Genomic DNA, 14,993 nt, shown 5'->3' on the forward strand with positions numbered 1-14,993 from the left:
TTTATGATGAAAAATTTCACTAATAATTTAATAAATATTTGGGTAATTTTAAAGAGTGTGTATTTAAAATATTTTTGCATTTAAATCAGTGTTTTTAAATTCAACCCGATTGTGATTATACCGGTTAATCGAGAGATCTGACAATTCAATTTAGGTTTTTAAATTATTCCTATTAAAAAAATTACTAAAACCCGAGACTAACCGAGTAAACTGATGGATGACCAATATGTAATCTAGTTTGATTTAAATTGTAATAGTTTCATAATTTGTAATTTTATAATCCAAATTTTAAAGTTCATTATTTTGCAATTTATAAAATTATGATGTTTCTACAAAATTTTAAAGAGAAAATGATAGATATAAAATAACTAAGATTAATTATTGTATTGTTTGGAAACATTGATAGTAGTATAAAAATATATTGTTTGGAAACATTAATAGTAGTATAAAGAAATAAGTATATTGTTTGGATATATGGATAGTAGTATAAAGAAAGTAACAATAGTGATTTAATGTAGGTTTAACTGTAAAGTATAAAGGTGTATTTAATTTAAAAACCGACAAAATAAATGTTAGGTTCAATAGAATGTTTCTGTTTTAATAAGATAGATAATGTAATATATAAAAAAAACTTAATTATTAGAATTTGTGACTATTAGAGTTTTCCACTAAAAGCAAGAACTCAAAAGAGCTATAATCAAATGCATACACTAATGGCCGGTCATTGACGGCGATAATTGAACCATCTTGGATATACCACTAACTGGATGATTCCCTCATGTATTTTTCAACATATTAGTTCACACAACGGTTAGTTCATTACCAATTTAAATCCCATCAAATGAAAACAAAATTCATATTTTTACCAAAAAAAAAAAAAATTCATATTTCGGTAAGAATGACAACATAAACAATACATATAGGTTTAAGATGCTATATTTGGATTTCTGAGGCTCATTGGGAGGGTTTTTGTTTTGACGATAAAATTGAGAAGGCTATGTTTTATACGTTTAGATAGAGGTCATCAATATGAGGGGAGTGCCCATCAAAATCATTAAATTAAGACGACTGAATGAAGAATCGGTACTGTTTCAAAAACATTGTGAAGTGCAATCGATTTCATTGGGGATATAATATACGAAGTTACAGAAAATTAAAGAGTTTATTATGTTTTTTTTGGTATTTAGGAGGTTTAGTTGTGGGCTTGTGCCAAAAAAGAGGTTTAGTATGGGCTGTAATTTTTGGACTTCTTCTTAGCTTACAAATATATTATGTTGGGTCAAAAGAATATATTATGCGAGATGGTGGCATAAATATATTAGATATTCAAGCCCTTTTTCAAAAAATATATATTATATATTTGCACCAAAAATATATTATATTTGCAAGTACTTATGCAAAACCATTTTTTAGTTTGCACCAAAAATAAATTTATTATGCAAAACCATCGAAAGAACATTAAAAACTTCTAGTTTGCATCCATATGACATACAAATATATTAGCATAGAAAATTTACAAAAAAAAGTATATTAGCATAGATACTAGTCTGCACTCATCTCATGTTAATGTTTTAAAAGTTATCTAGAGAAAGTATAATGCACCAAAAGAAACTATAATGCACCAAAGTTCTTCTCCGTATCCGATAAGTACTTGAATGTGTACTGTATATAAACAGGGGGGGGACCAGCATTGATTTTTTTTAGAGGCAGTTAACAGAATATCCATAGATTGTGTCAGAATTAGAAAACTACCTCTGATGTGATGTATTCCAAATTTCTGTACCATATATTCAGTAGATGGACAATTTTGCCCTTCACGCTTGCTAGGAAGATAAAATAATTCAGATATGCATCCATGATGGTAGAAAATATATATTAAAATCTATATTATTATGTTCTCAAAGAGAAAATATATTAAAATCTATATTATTATAAACAGGTTTGCTCTCTCCTGCTTGCGCCTCCTGCTTGCGCCACGTAGGATTCCAACTTAAAAAATTGTTTGTTTATGTTGCTACACGTGTCAACGCCTTTGAACACACCGTATCATTTAACATGGCATGTCTTTTCACGTATTGTGTGATTGGGCTGGAGACACACGTGAGCTTTGTGTGTTTTGAACGGGCCTGAAATGAATGGTTAGTGGGCCATTATATGTACGTATTGGAGACTCTGCCACTACAGTATGTTCATCCTACCACCGTTGAAGCTTCGTTCACCAATAGTTACCGGAACACATCCTCTTGGAACCCAGATCCAGTATCTTATCAGACGATGTGGCTTGCTGACGAATGGAACCGGAGACGTTACAGATGACGGCTGAATTGACGAAAGCACTTTAATGTGCTCATTAAGAACAGCTCTCCACTCGTCCCTCAATTTTTAATTGAATGCATCTTCAATTAATTATGGTTGAAGATGATAAATATTGTTAGATATAAAAAACAAAAGTGGCATATGTTGTAATTTGTTTTTGTAACACTTCGATGTTTCAATATAATTAAATTTTTAAAATGCTCAAAAGATACCAAAATTGTAGATGTCTTTACTGAATGCATATTAACGTTCCTTTTCAAAAGTGTAGGTTGGATACCAGCAACGTAATGTCCAAGTCTCAAGGACTTTGATACATAACTAATGGCCCTATAAGCCGTTTATGATTAGTTAATGTTTTAGTACGTTTATTAAAGCAAAATAATGACAAAATCTTAGGAGGATCTTATAAACTAATTATAATGTTACATAGTTAGAAAAAATAAAGGGAATACCAAAAATAAGTGTAATAAAAAGGTCCAAACAACTTTTATAAGTCGAGTTTTCAAGACTGCTTCCCTTTTAATAGTATAGATAAGTACGAGCCACCCGATATCACAGTCATTTCATTGTGCAACATTTAAAAGATTTTTATTTTAAAATATAGGATAAAACCAAAATGTTTAAAACTCAGGATAATCATGTGGATATAACCAAAATGTTTAAACACTTCGCATTCTTCAGTACTTACAGCTGGCGGTAAGGAGACTAAGCTATGATTTGGTGATAGGCCTCTGCTATAGATGAGCATGATCCACTCGATACTGGCATCTGCAAGAGCTCTCAGACTAATGAGCTCGGGTAAAAATTATTTCCCTAGGTTTGGTCGGTCTTTCCTACTCAGCTGTGCATATTTAAGCGCAACCTTTGCCAAAGACAAAGCTTGCCATTTATGAACTGCTGAGTCTAACATATCCTTGAATGTCCCTTGGTCCATCGCTTGCTCAACGTTATAAGCCAAACTAGTAGGTCTTTTCGCTGTGAGCAGCTCGAGAAGCAAGATACCAAAGGAGTAGACATCTGGCTTCACACCAAGCATTACTGCTTGTTGGTAATTCACACCAAGCATTCTTGCTTGTTGGTACTCCGGGTCAATATGGTATAAAGTACCAGCAGTTGTCGTGACATGGCACTAAGTGACGTTTTCTGCAACTTCAGGGACTAGTTTGCTTAGGTAGTTCTGGTAAATCAAAATGTTTCCTGGTTTCAGATCACGGTGCACTATTGTCTGTTCTTGAAGAACATGGAGGAGGATGATAGTTTGTCCTTTGAAGACAAGATGATCAGCTGCCCATTTGAGAGCATGTTGGCTTCCTTTTATCTTCATCCACTGCTACAGATACTAACCCTAAATTCACATACTTCTTCTTCACGTTTTCCTTTTGGAACTTCATCAATTACAGAGTAGCTTGCTCTCCAAGAATCTTGGCCTTCTCTATCTTCTTGGATGGCTTCATTATTGCAGCTTTTCTCAAGAAAATTTTCTAATTTCATGCATAGATTCATGTATCATGTATACGATAGAGTCTTGTAATGTTATAATAATCATATATGTTGAGAAATGAGTAAACTTTATAAAACTATGCAAAATAATTTACACGAACAGAGAGTGATTTTATAAAGCTGGAAAAGTTAACAAATTGTTTTCTTACATCAACATAACAAATTGTTTTTTTTTTTTCAAACTCTTCCATTGATCACAAGACTCTGACCAAACTCATCATCGATTCACAGCAAAACCAACGTCAGCATCTTCTATCAACCGAGAAGCAAAGACATTGATAGAATCTTCGAAGTCAGTATCAGAAGACTCTCTTAACCTCTCTATCTTCTCCACAGCATCTCTCATCTCCATCCTCCTCTCTTCATCTTCTTCGCAACAGCTCAACCCTATTTTCAACAGGCTTAGCATCTCTGCTTTACAGTTCTTCTTCCCAATCATTTCCTTGTCAAACACGTCACTTGTTTTCTTCTCCCTCACCATGTCACTCACCCAAGTCACAATGCTCATGTTAGCATCGTACCCTTTACTTAGATAATTCTCAGGGAACCTACCAGTTATAAGCTCCAAGATCAGGACCCCGAGGCACCAAACATCGGTCTTCTTGGTTATATGTCCTTTCAAGCTGTACTCTGGTGATTTATAAGAGATCATTAGGTTATGAGACTGCTCTGAGTTCATCACTGGTCTTAGCGCGTAGTCTGTTAAGAGAGGCTCAAATGATTTGTTAAGAACGACGTTGGATGACTTGAGATGACCGTGAGGGATGGTCAATGTTGGTAGCTCCTTGAACAAGTAACCTAAACCCTTAGCCACTCCTTGTATAATATTTAGCCTTGTTGGCCAATCCAATCCAGGTTGATCCACAGAATGATTCGCTGAAACAACAGAGCATTTTTATCATGTCTTTTTTTTTTTTTATCATTTTTATAAAAAAATAATAACTTGCTTGTCACACAAGTTAACAATCTGTGCACTTGTAATCTCAGAAATTATTAGTTAGCCTGAAAAATGTTTTGAAGTAGAGACGCATTCATTGTTCAAAACTTTTGAATCGAATAAATTTAGCATTCCTTCAAAAAAAAAAGCTGTTATGATGATTGATAAAAGTGATACCGTGAAGATGGCTTGCCAAGCTACGGTTAGGCATGAACTCAGCGATCAAAAGCTTCTCTTCTCTACGGTAATAGTAAGCCACAAGAGGCAACAGATTCGGATGGCTCAGCTTCCCTAACCTTCTTATATGCTCATGAAACTCATCTCTTCCCACGTTGTTCATATGTTTATACCTCTTCACGACCAGCGTCTTGCCGCTACTTATCCCAGCTTTATAAGAAGCGCCAAAGCATCCACTCCCAAGAACTTCAGCAGAAGCTCTTAGAAGATCTTGAAGGTCGAATCTCTGAATGTCTTCTTGGAGAAACAAGAGCTTGTCCTGCTCCGGTGCTGTTACTCTCCTAGTGGTGTAGCTAGTAACAGACTCCGCTGCTCTCTCCGTGTCAGCGGGCTGAGCATAACTGTATTTATATGTCCTGTCTTGCCCCGCGGATGGATAAGCCGACAAGCACTTCTGTTTTCTGGTGTGAAAGACACAAACCACAAAAGAGATGATCACTAGTATTACACCAATGACAATCAAAACGATTGCAATCGTGTAGTAAGAGTTGCTCTTGTTCTTGTTATCCGTGGAAGTAGAAGGAGGATTCAGAAAAAACCATGGATCTCCTGAGCATGAGCTTAATGGAGGATCACACAAGTCCTTGTTCCCTGCAATGTTCAAAAAAAATAACAAGAAAAATTTCAAATTCAAGAACTCATGTGTAGATCTTGAAATGTTTGTTTAGTTTTTTTTACCAGCAAAAGAGCCAGGATCCATGTTGCGTAGGCTTTCAGGTATAGGTCCTTCGAGGTCATTGTTCTCGAAGCTAGCTAACTTAAGATCTTTCTGTTTAAAATCAGGTATCGCCCCTTGGAACTGGTTACCATTAAGCCTCACCTCGAGAAGCAATGGCAAAGAAGCTAAAGAAGAAGGGACGTTCCCACGAAAGGCGTTGTTCGCCAGCAAAAGTTTTTTCAAATGATTCATACCTTCAAACGCATCGGCGGGTATCTCCCCTGAAAACCTGTTGTTGGACAAGTACAATGACTTCAACGAGACGAGTTTCTTGACAGACGGCATGGCACCGTCGAAATCGTTGTTCATGAAGCTTAAGGTTCTTAGGTCCTTGATAGGAGTCAGTGGTTCAAGGTCTAGCTTCCCGGTGAAACCCATTCCTTCGAGCTGTAGGCCCCAAACATGTCCGTTGAAACAGAGAACACCGAACCAGTTTGATGACTTTTTCTTGCAAGGCGGTGTTAAAGGGTCCCAACTGCTAATGAAAGAAGCGTTTGCTAAAGTGTCTTTGAATCTCAAGAGGGAATCTGCGTCTGAACCTGGCACAACCTTGTTCTCCTGAGAGATGACCATTGTGATGGGACATAACACAATGATGATGAATGTAATGAAGGCTAGCTTCTTCGTCAAGGCGGTGTTGCTTGCAAGCCTAACCTGGCTCTCCCAAGTTAGCATTGCAGCTAACACACCCTATTGATTGGTTCTTCGAGAAGAAAATTCTTCTTTTTCGATCAGAAATAATATTTTTCTCTCTTTTCGTTTCTGGAAGAGAGAGAGAGAAAAAAAATGTATGAACAGAAGAGAGAGAGGACAAAACCTCACCAAGAATAGACAAAACCCAACTATGTCAATATGCAAAGTTGTTTTTGATCTCCTTTGTTTTGTCTAAAGATTATTTAGATTTTAGAGAGATCTTAGGGTAACCATAGGATTTTTCTTGTTTTTAGTTATACAATCGTTGTTAATGTGATTTGTCATTTGTTTGTTCTAACCAACTATTGGTATGCATCTACAAATATATTGGAGAGTTTTATATGATTTTGATAATCATAAAATGTGATACTGAGCTATTTTCAAACAACCAGAAATAGAAAATTAAGATTCTCTCCTCTTGACAACAATGTTTTTTTTTTCTCTTCATTAAATGTTATTTCATATTTCTCATGTTAGCAGTAACAAGCACACAAAATATGATGTTGTTTAGACAGATCATGGACGAAATCCTAGAAAACAAAATATTAATCAATCTCTTGTTTATGTGTAATTTACCTTCTGCAGTGCAACCGGCCAGTCTCAGCTTTTGCTTTTGCATGCACAAATAAAATATTCATCATCATCTGGCAAGCAAAAGTTCATATAGGCTAAGCCTCAAACCAGATGTAGATACTTTGTATACTCCGGAAGAACATTTACATATGGTGGTTCGACCTTTTTGAGCATTTGTTTGCCAGTTGAAAATGAATTAATGTTTTATTTGTGCATCGAATCCTTTAATAAATGTGGTTGTGGGTTCAGTTGGTGATCTCTATTATAAAAAGAAAATTAAAAGATTGGTTCAACACATTACAATTTTGCTTACCCAATGATACATTATGCTTTTGGTTTTGCTTACCCGATAACAACCTTCATAGTTCCCACCACCATCACCAGTGCAGTGCATCTCTATTAACCCTTCCACCCTAAAACACAAATGTTAGCCAAGCAATTGAATTGAGTAATGAGCATTTACATTTAGAATATATTAAAAAATTAAAATGATTATATATAATTTAATTATTTTTTAAAAATATTTTTCTATTAATAAGTAAGGGATAACCACTTTATTTATTGTATTTTCTAAATAATTTATCATCATTTATTACAGAATTACTAAACATAATTTACATATTTAGTAGTGTTTTATTATATATTTTGAATATATTTACATATTAACCATAATAATTTGAAATATTTGAATGAAATTGTTATATTTGTAACGAGAATTCAAAATGTTTGACAAAATTCTTTTTATTTGTTTATAGTAGGCCTGGGCACAAAAACCGGACCCGAGGACCCGAACCGGAACCGACCCGAAAAATCAGGGTATCGGGTCTACTCGGTTCTTCAGAAATAACCGTTTGGGTCCTAAACTGTTGTATCCGAAGAACCGGTATCCAACCCGACCCGAACCGAAAACCGAATGGGTATCCGAAGATATCCGAAATAAAATATAGATTTCAAAATATTATTTATAATTATATGTATAATTATTTTAATTTTAATTATAAATTTAATATATTAGTTATTTTCAATAATTTTGTGTATTTTCGGATAAAATATTGTAGTTTGGATAGAAGTACTTAAACAAAACTGTGTCAAATGAGTATTTTTGGTTATTTTTTGGTACATCTGAGTAGTTTGGATACAAAATACCCGAACCGAATCGGGTAATATGGTTATTTTGGGTACTATTATCCGAACCCGTTACGGATACATTGGTTATTCGGTTATTTTCAGGTTCCTTTACATCAGAACCGAACCCACCCGAACCCGGAAAGATCCGACTCGAACCCGATCCGAAATTTTATAATACCCGAATGGGTTTTAATTTCCAAACCCGAAAAACCCGATACCCGAAAGAACCGACCCGTACCCGAATGGGTACCCGAACGCCCAGGCCTATTTATAGAATCAGTTAAGCATAGACATTAGGACATCAGTTCAGATATGTATTGTTTCTTTCAGATATCTGATTTTTTTTGTTTTGAAATTAAGTTCCGTTTGATTATTATGAATTTTCGGGTGGATTCTAGTTAGATCTTCCTAAATTCGAATGAATTCAGTTTTGATGTATAAAAATCTAAAAAATATCTAAAAACTAATGTTTTGAAATAGTTTCAGATATTTGTATCAAAAGTAATATTAACCAATTCGGCTCTATTTTGAATCCAAACTAAAAATAACTATATTATCCAATTTAATTAGAGTTCGCGATTCTAATGTATTAAAACGCAAAAATATTTAAATACCTATCTAAAAAATTGATTATATGATAACATATATAAAATATATAACACTAATAAAAAAAGAAAATATCAATTTATAGAAAGATAAAAAATTAACGGCCGGACTGACGTGAAGGTTAATCTCGGTTTTTCTATTTAAACCTTCTTTCACCGGATGTTTTTTTTTTTTTTTTTTTTTTTTTTTTTCACCGGATGTTGACAAAAGGAAACGAAAAAGATACTCGACACTTGATACATTTATTGACTAAAAAAATTATTGTAGAGTATTCAAAGCAATAACAATCCGCCACGTCACTTTTGTCTGTTGACAATGTAATCAGCAAGAGACAACAGAGGAGCCACCTTGTCTGAATCGAACCCTTGAAGATGTTCACACGCTTCTCTGTTCAACTTCTCCACATATTCCCTCGACTTCACCACTCCCATCACTCTCGGATACGTCAGCTTCCCGGCGATCAAATCTTTACCAGCGGTCTTCCCTAGCTCCTCCGACGACTTCGTTACATCAAGCACATCGTCCACCACCTGATACATCAACCCAACGCATCTCGCATATCTTCGAAGTCTCTCAACCTCCTCATCAGACCCACCTCCCACTATACATCCCATGACCGGCGCTTCGAGCAACGCCGCCGTTTTATGAATATGTATAAACTCAAGATACTTCAATCCTTTATCGTTTTCCACCAAAACCATCTTCTCTCCGGCCAGATCCGCCGCTTGACCCGCCACGAGACCGTCAGTTCCGACGGCATCATCTCAAACACAGCTCTCGAAACCCTCGACGGGGGAACGTTTTCAGACGTTGCTGCCAGCGTGTGCGTTACGGCGAGAGCTAAAAACGCGTCTGCGGCTAAGATCGCCACGTCTTCGCGGCATATCTTGTGGTTAGTGGGTTTTCCTCGACGGAGGCTTTCGTCGTCCATACAAGGAAGATCGTCTTGGATAAGCGACGATGCATGGATCATCTCGACGGCGCAAGCGGCGGGCATAGCGGTTGATTCGTGGCCACCTACGAGCTCGCAAGCTGCGAGGCAGAGCACGGGACTGACGCGTTTGCCGTTAGAGAGCAGGGAGTATCTCATTGCCTCGCGGATCTTGTGTGCGAATGGGTTGGTACTTGGTAGTGCAGAGTGGAACGGCGTCGTTTAGTGCCTTGTTGATTGATTTAGCCTTACTTGCCATATAGTTGATGAAATCGAAGCCCGCAGCCGCACTTGAGTTCGAGGCAGTAGAGAAACTTCGATGTTGGAACTTCGATAAAGATGCAAGTGGAACCGTTACCGCAGTGTAACGCATTTCTCTAATCTTTAAGATAAGAAACGAGTGGAGAAGAAAATATGGAGATTTGTCAGTGAAAGTGTTAAACACAAGAGGTTCTATTAACAAAGAAAAAACACCTTACCAAAAGACACAAAGAGAAAACACACACACGAAAGATTCTCAAGTTGTGTGAGAGCTAGTTTACAAAAAAAAAAAAAAAAAGAGTTGTGTGAGAGCTTTGCTTTCTGTATTTTTTTTTAACACTCGCTTTGCTTTTGTGTATATGTATAATGAATTATAGTGACTTTGACCCTACCATCATCAGGAAATGATTTCTTTAGTTGAATCTTTCAGCATTATTTTATTAATATTTTAAGTTTTTTTTTTTTAACCTGAGAGTATCTTGGATCTCCTCTTTTCTCCACACTCTCTCCTACTTTTTATTATTTTAATATATATCAAGACTCATCTTTTTGGATCCATTGCGGTTAACGTGCTCATCTTCGAATCAAATCACGTTACCGAAAACTTCTGTGTTTTCTCTTTGAGAATTGAAGTTTTGTTTATATTTAAAAGAACTTCGATCAAAAAAAGTTTATATCTAAAAGAACTTTAAATGGTTGTCTTTTACCAGGGAGTTGTTAAGTTATATGTTAATGTATATATAAGCTATTATTTAATTAAGAGTATACTAAAATTCTTGAAAACTCAATCAACAAAATGTTAAATGAGATATTCATGGTAAAATACTAGAATAACATACACCAATCTATAATTTGAGAATTTCATGGTAAGAAAACGGGAAAATTGTCTTTTAAATCCTCAACTTTCAAATTTGGTTCAAAAAAAACCTGAACTATTGCTTGGACCATTTAAGGCACAGACTTATTTTGACAAACCGTTTAAAGCCTCGAATTAATTTTACTAAGCCATATTCAATGCGTCGTTATCTCGGCTAACGGCACGATTAAACGGGGTTAACTTCCGTTTACTGTTTCCGTTAAACCTAAGCTATGTCGTTTTGAAATTAGAAAAACCCATAAATTTCTATCTTCTCAAAATTGCAATCCCTAATTCTCCAAATCAAAAACTCAATCAAAAATTGCAAACCCTTGTTTCACGAGCATTTGCTTCACGATTCTCCCTCTCACGAGCCTCTGCCTGCCGAACCTCTGCTTCACGAGCCTCTGCCTACCAAATCTCTGCTTCACGATTCTCCCTCTCACGAGCTTCTGCCCGACGAGGTTCTGCCTCAAAAGCCCTTGCTTCACGACCAGCTGCTCTTGTTTCACGAGCCTCTGCTCCAGTTGAAATCAAGAGTTTGTATTTTTGATTGGGTTTTTGATTTGGGGAATTAGGGATTGCAATTTTGAGAAGATAAAAATTTAGGGGTTTTCTAATTTTAAGATGACGTAGCTTAGGTTTAACGGGAACAATAAACGGAAGTTAAGCTCGTTTAATCGTGCCGTTAGCCGAGATAACGACGTATTGAATGTGGCTTAGTCAAATTAATTCGAGGCTTTAAACGGTTTGTCAAAATAAGTCTGTGACTTAAATGGTCCAAACAATAGTTCAGACTTTTTTTGAACCAAATTTGAAAGTTCAGGATTTAAAAGACAATTTTCCCGTAAGAAAACTACCATTGAAATTGCCCTAGTACTCTATGTTGCACTTTACATCTGATGACGGAGCTAGTTCATAATTTATACTTATTAGTTGTACTAGATAGATAACTGCACAATACCGCATGAGATTTTATATAAATTTTTTTTAAGTATTATATTTATAGATTTATTTTCAACTTTTGATATTAAAAGAAAGTTCAGCTAAAATAAGATATCAACTTTAAAGTTACAAAAAAAATAAGATATCAACTTTGTCTCATCTCTAATGCTCTCAACTTGGCTATTTGAAGTTTATACAAGATCTTAACAAAAAAGAAATTCCAATAACATGATTATGGTTTACATGCAGAACGTGAATGTGAGTTATTGATTTGGTTCAAGTAATACATAAAAATCGTACAATTTTTTGGAGGTGAAATTCGTCACAGACTATTTTCAATTGGTAATATTTCAGATAATGTTTACATTGATGGAATAACCAGCATTTGCTGCACCCTTATTGGAAAAAATTCAATGATGTAAAGCATTTTCTCTCCTTTTTCAATCCAACATATTTCAAGAGCAAGGAAAACAATGACAGACAAATTAGCACATGGTGCTCAACGTTCTTTTTCGCAGTGTACTATGTTGGCAATTTACCATCAACTTGGGGTAAGTTGGTTACTAGTTCGTAATAAGTTAGATATTTTGTTTAGCAGAAAATCACAAATTTTATATCAAAAACTGCAGAAAGTGAATGAAAAAAAAGAAGAATAATAAAAATCAAAATGTCTTGTGTTCTTGTTTTTTTTATTAGTAGCAAGAGGAAACATAAACATGACTGAAAAACAGGATATAGCTATGTACACATACGAATCAGATAGTTATGCACTTGGTATGTTTCTTCTACATACCTTCTTCTTCAATAGCTGTAGTTAATTAGTTGTCATTTCTAACTTGTGTCTTCTCTTCAGCTTTTCCATTTTCTTCTTTAGCTTATCGTTTTCTTTTTCTACTTTATAGAACTTTAAGATACAACAAGATGTTATTGATGTATTAATTTGAAGAAGATGAACTAATACATATGGAGGCAAACTAACTCCCACCATGTTACAGAGTGGAATGTCAGGAGCTGAAAATTTACAAATTGGAAGTAAAAGAAAGAGTTTGAGGTCTAGCAACTGGAACACACTTAAGCGGATGCGCCATGCTTAGGTTCATTCCTTCAAAACCCTCTTCCATGTTGACCTTACCTCCTTCTATTTTCCATTCAAAGCATTGCACCATCACACCTATCGCGGTTCCTACGAATATTTGAGATAGATTTCCTCCAGGACATCCTCTCCTTCCGCCTCCAAAAGGAAGGTACTTAAGTACTAGCTCTTTCTCCTCTTCTTTAGTACTTAGAAACCTCTCAGGCTTAAACTCGTCAGGATCTTCCCAAGAATCAGGATCTCTCATCACAGCATAAGCATTGATAACAAGTCTTGTCTTCTCTGGTATGTAATACCCTTTTATCTCACATCTTTCTTGGAACGTCCTTACTAGAAGTGGACCAGGCGGGTGTAATCTTAGTCCTTCTTTAACCACTGCTTGCAAATAAGGAAGATTTGGTAAATCTGTTTCTTGAATCAACCTTGAACTCCCTACAGCCGAATCGATCTCCTCTCTGAGTCTCTCAAGAACGTTAGGATTACTAATGATCTCAGCCATTGTCCACTGAGTTGTTTGCACCGAGGTATCAGTGGCTCCAACAAAAAGCTCCTGAAATAAGAAGACTTAGAACTATTATAAGTAATATGACTGTATATATGGAAGAACATTTACCACGAAAAACGCCTTGATTTGATTCATAGTTATCTTATACTCCGCCTCCTCGTCTCTGTAAGCTGCCAACAACACGTCCATCATATCCTTATCTTGATGGTTCATGTCCAGCTCCTCTCTGTGTTCCACAAGAATACTTTCTAGCAGCTCATCAAGTCTGTCAGAAACACTCATTATCTCTTTCTTGAATAATGGGATTCCAAGTTTCTTGAGCGGTCTACGCAATAAAGAGGCCAGGAACATCTTCTTCGTCAAGTTATATGATTCAACCACCAACCCCCTGACTCTCTCCGCCTCACCGTTCTCCTCTGAAAAACTCCTTCCCATGCTCATCCTGCACAACGTGTTGTTTATAAACTTCATCGCTTCTTTACTGATCTCGACACTCTCATTCTTCCTTGCCTTATCGAGAAGGCTGCTATAAAATCGATGTAGCTCTTCAGCACGGATACCTCGTGACCTCTCGAGTGCATCTGGTCGGAGCAGCTTAGTGGCGATGAACTTCTTCATGAACTTCCAGTAATCTCCATAAGGAGCGTGGATAATACCGGAAGATCCAAACACGAGCGATTCATCGATGGCAGCAACACCGCGAGAGGAGACGTTCACGTCGTGGGACTTGAAGATCTCGTAGGCCACTGAGGCAGAGGAGACGAGAATGATGGGGACGTTGAAGATGCGGATATGGAGGAGAGGTCCGTACTTGGAGGAGAGTTTCTGTAGAGACTTGTGGGTTAGAGAAGAAAGGAGAAGGTGGAGATGACCGATGATCGGAAGAGACGGAGGGCTCAGAGGCAGATCATAGCCTGGTGAGTTCTTTTGTTTCTTGAAGAAGAGAGAATAACAGAGGAGTGAGAAGAAGCAGAGGAGGATCAAGATGAAGCAGGTTTGAAAGTCAACGAGGATCATAGTTGCCATGGTATCCCAGAAGTGAAGAGGCAGATGAAACATAATCAAGAACGCATGAATAGTTTAGTGTCCCAATAGTTTATCACTGATAAAAAAATGTTTTCTCTTTGGATGAACGTGAATGGACAGCTAGCATTTGATTTTATATATTATATTCAGATGAATTAATGGAAAAAAAAATATTTTCATTGATTTTTTCCAAAAATGTGTGGATAAGTGTTAAAATCACTTCTAATGCTCCCCAATCCAACATAGTTTAGATCATAAACCACCAAAAACACCGATTTTGAATCTTTTTCCCAGTTTTTTTTTTACCATGACATGTTTACCATTCAGCTTAACTTGGGTAAATAACTCAACTGGCAATGAATCTGAGCTGTGCTTTACAAGGTTGTATCATTGGGGACATTAGAAAGAGTAGCACATAAATGGATGAGAGATGTTATTAAGTTTAGCACAAGTATGAATCACGTCTTCTTTGAAAGAGTATCTCGAAGCATTAAGCTCCAATGATACATCTTAGGCCAGCATCTTTGATGGCTGCTTACTCTGATGTCTCATTAGGTAAAAATGCTAGGAAGTCAGCAAGTAAACCGTTACATAAGAAGGTTAATTTCATTTCAAAATGACACCAAAGAGCCGCTTCCCTCTAAAAACGACGTAGTTTGACGTTATTC

The 14,993-nt window shown here is 36.2% G+C and overlaps 3 protein-coding genes across 3 annotated transcripts; all 3 read right to left on the bottom strand.

The window, feature by feature from the left end:
- Positions 1 to 4,033: 4,033 nt before the first annotated feature.
- Positions 4,034 to 6,538, bottom strand: LOC108810897 (pollen receptor-like kinase 4). The gene is made up of 3 exons (XM_018582970.2): positions 5,669 to 6,538; positions 4,931 to 5,581; positions 4,034 to 4,692 (listed from the first exon to the last, which is right to left on the bottom strand). The coding sequence occupies exons 1-3, from the start codon at positions 6,381 to 6,383 to the stop codon at positions 4,034 to 4,036; spliced, it is 2,025 nt and encodes a 674-aa protein (XP_018438472.2). The 5' UTR covers positions 6,384 to 6,538.
- A 2,325-nt stretch (positions 6,539 to 8,863) lies between these two features.
- LOC108807438 (geranylgeranyl pyrophosphate synthase 6, mitochondrial-like) lies at positions 8,864 to 10,324 on the bottom strand. The gene is given in 4 exon segments (XM_056996092.1): positions 8,864 to 9,468; positions 9,471 to 9,813; positions 9,815 to 10,021; positions 10,119 to 10,324. Coding segments are annotated over 3 exon segments (1,005 nt in total). The 5' UTR covers positions 10,013 to 10,021; positions 10,119 to 10,324; the 3' UTR covers positions 8,864 to 9,004.
- A 2,289-nt stretch (positions 10,325 to 12,613) lies between these two features.
- On the bottom strand, positions 12,614 to 14,417 carry LOC108807306 (cytochrome P450 705A22-like). Its single transcript, XM_018579578.2, has 2 exons — positions 13,408 to 14,417; positions 12,614 to 13,344 (listed from the first exon to the last, which is right to left on the bottom strand). The coding sequence occupies exons 1-2, from the start codon at positions 14,356 to 14,358 to the stop codon at positions 12,721 to 12,723; spliced, it is 1,575 nt and encodes a 524-aa protein (XP_018435080.1). The 5' UTR covers positions 14,359 to 14,417; the 3' UTR covers positions 12,614 to 12,720.
- Between the last annotated feature and the right edge of the window lie 576 nt (positions 14,418 to 14,993).

Source organism: Raphanus sativus, unplaced genomic scaffold, assembly GCF_000801105.2.
Source record: "Raphanus sativus cultivar WK10039 unplaced genomic scaffold, ASM80110v3 Scaffold0123, whole genome shotgun sequence".
Lineage (NCBI taxonomy): Eukaryota > Viridiplantae > Streptophyta > Magnoliopsida > Brassicales > Brassicaceae > Raphanus > Raphanus sativus.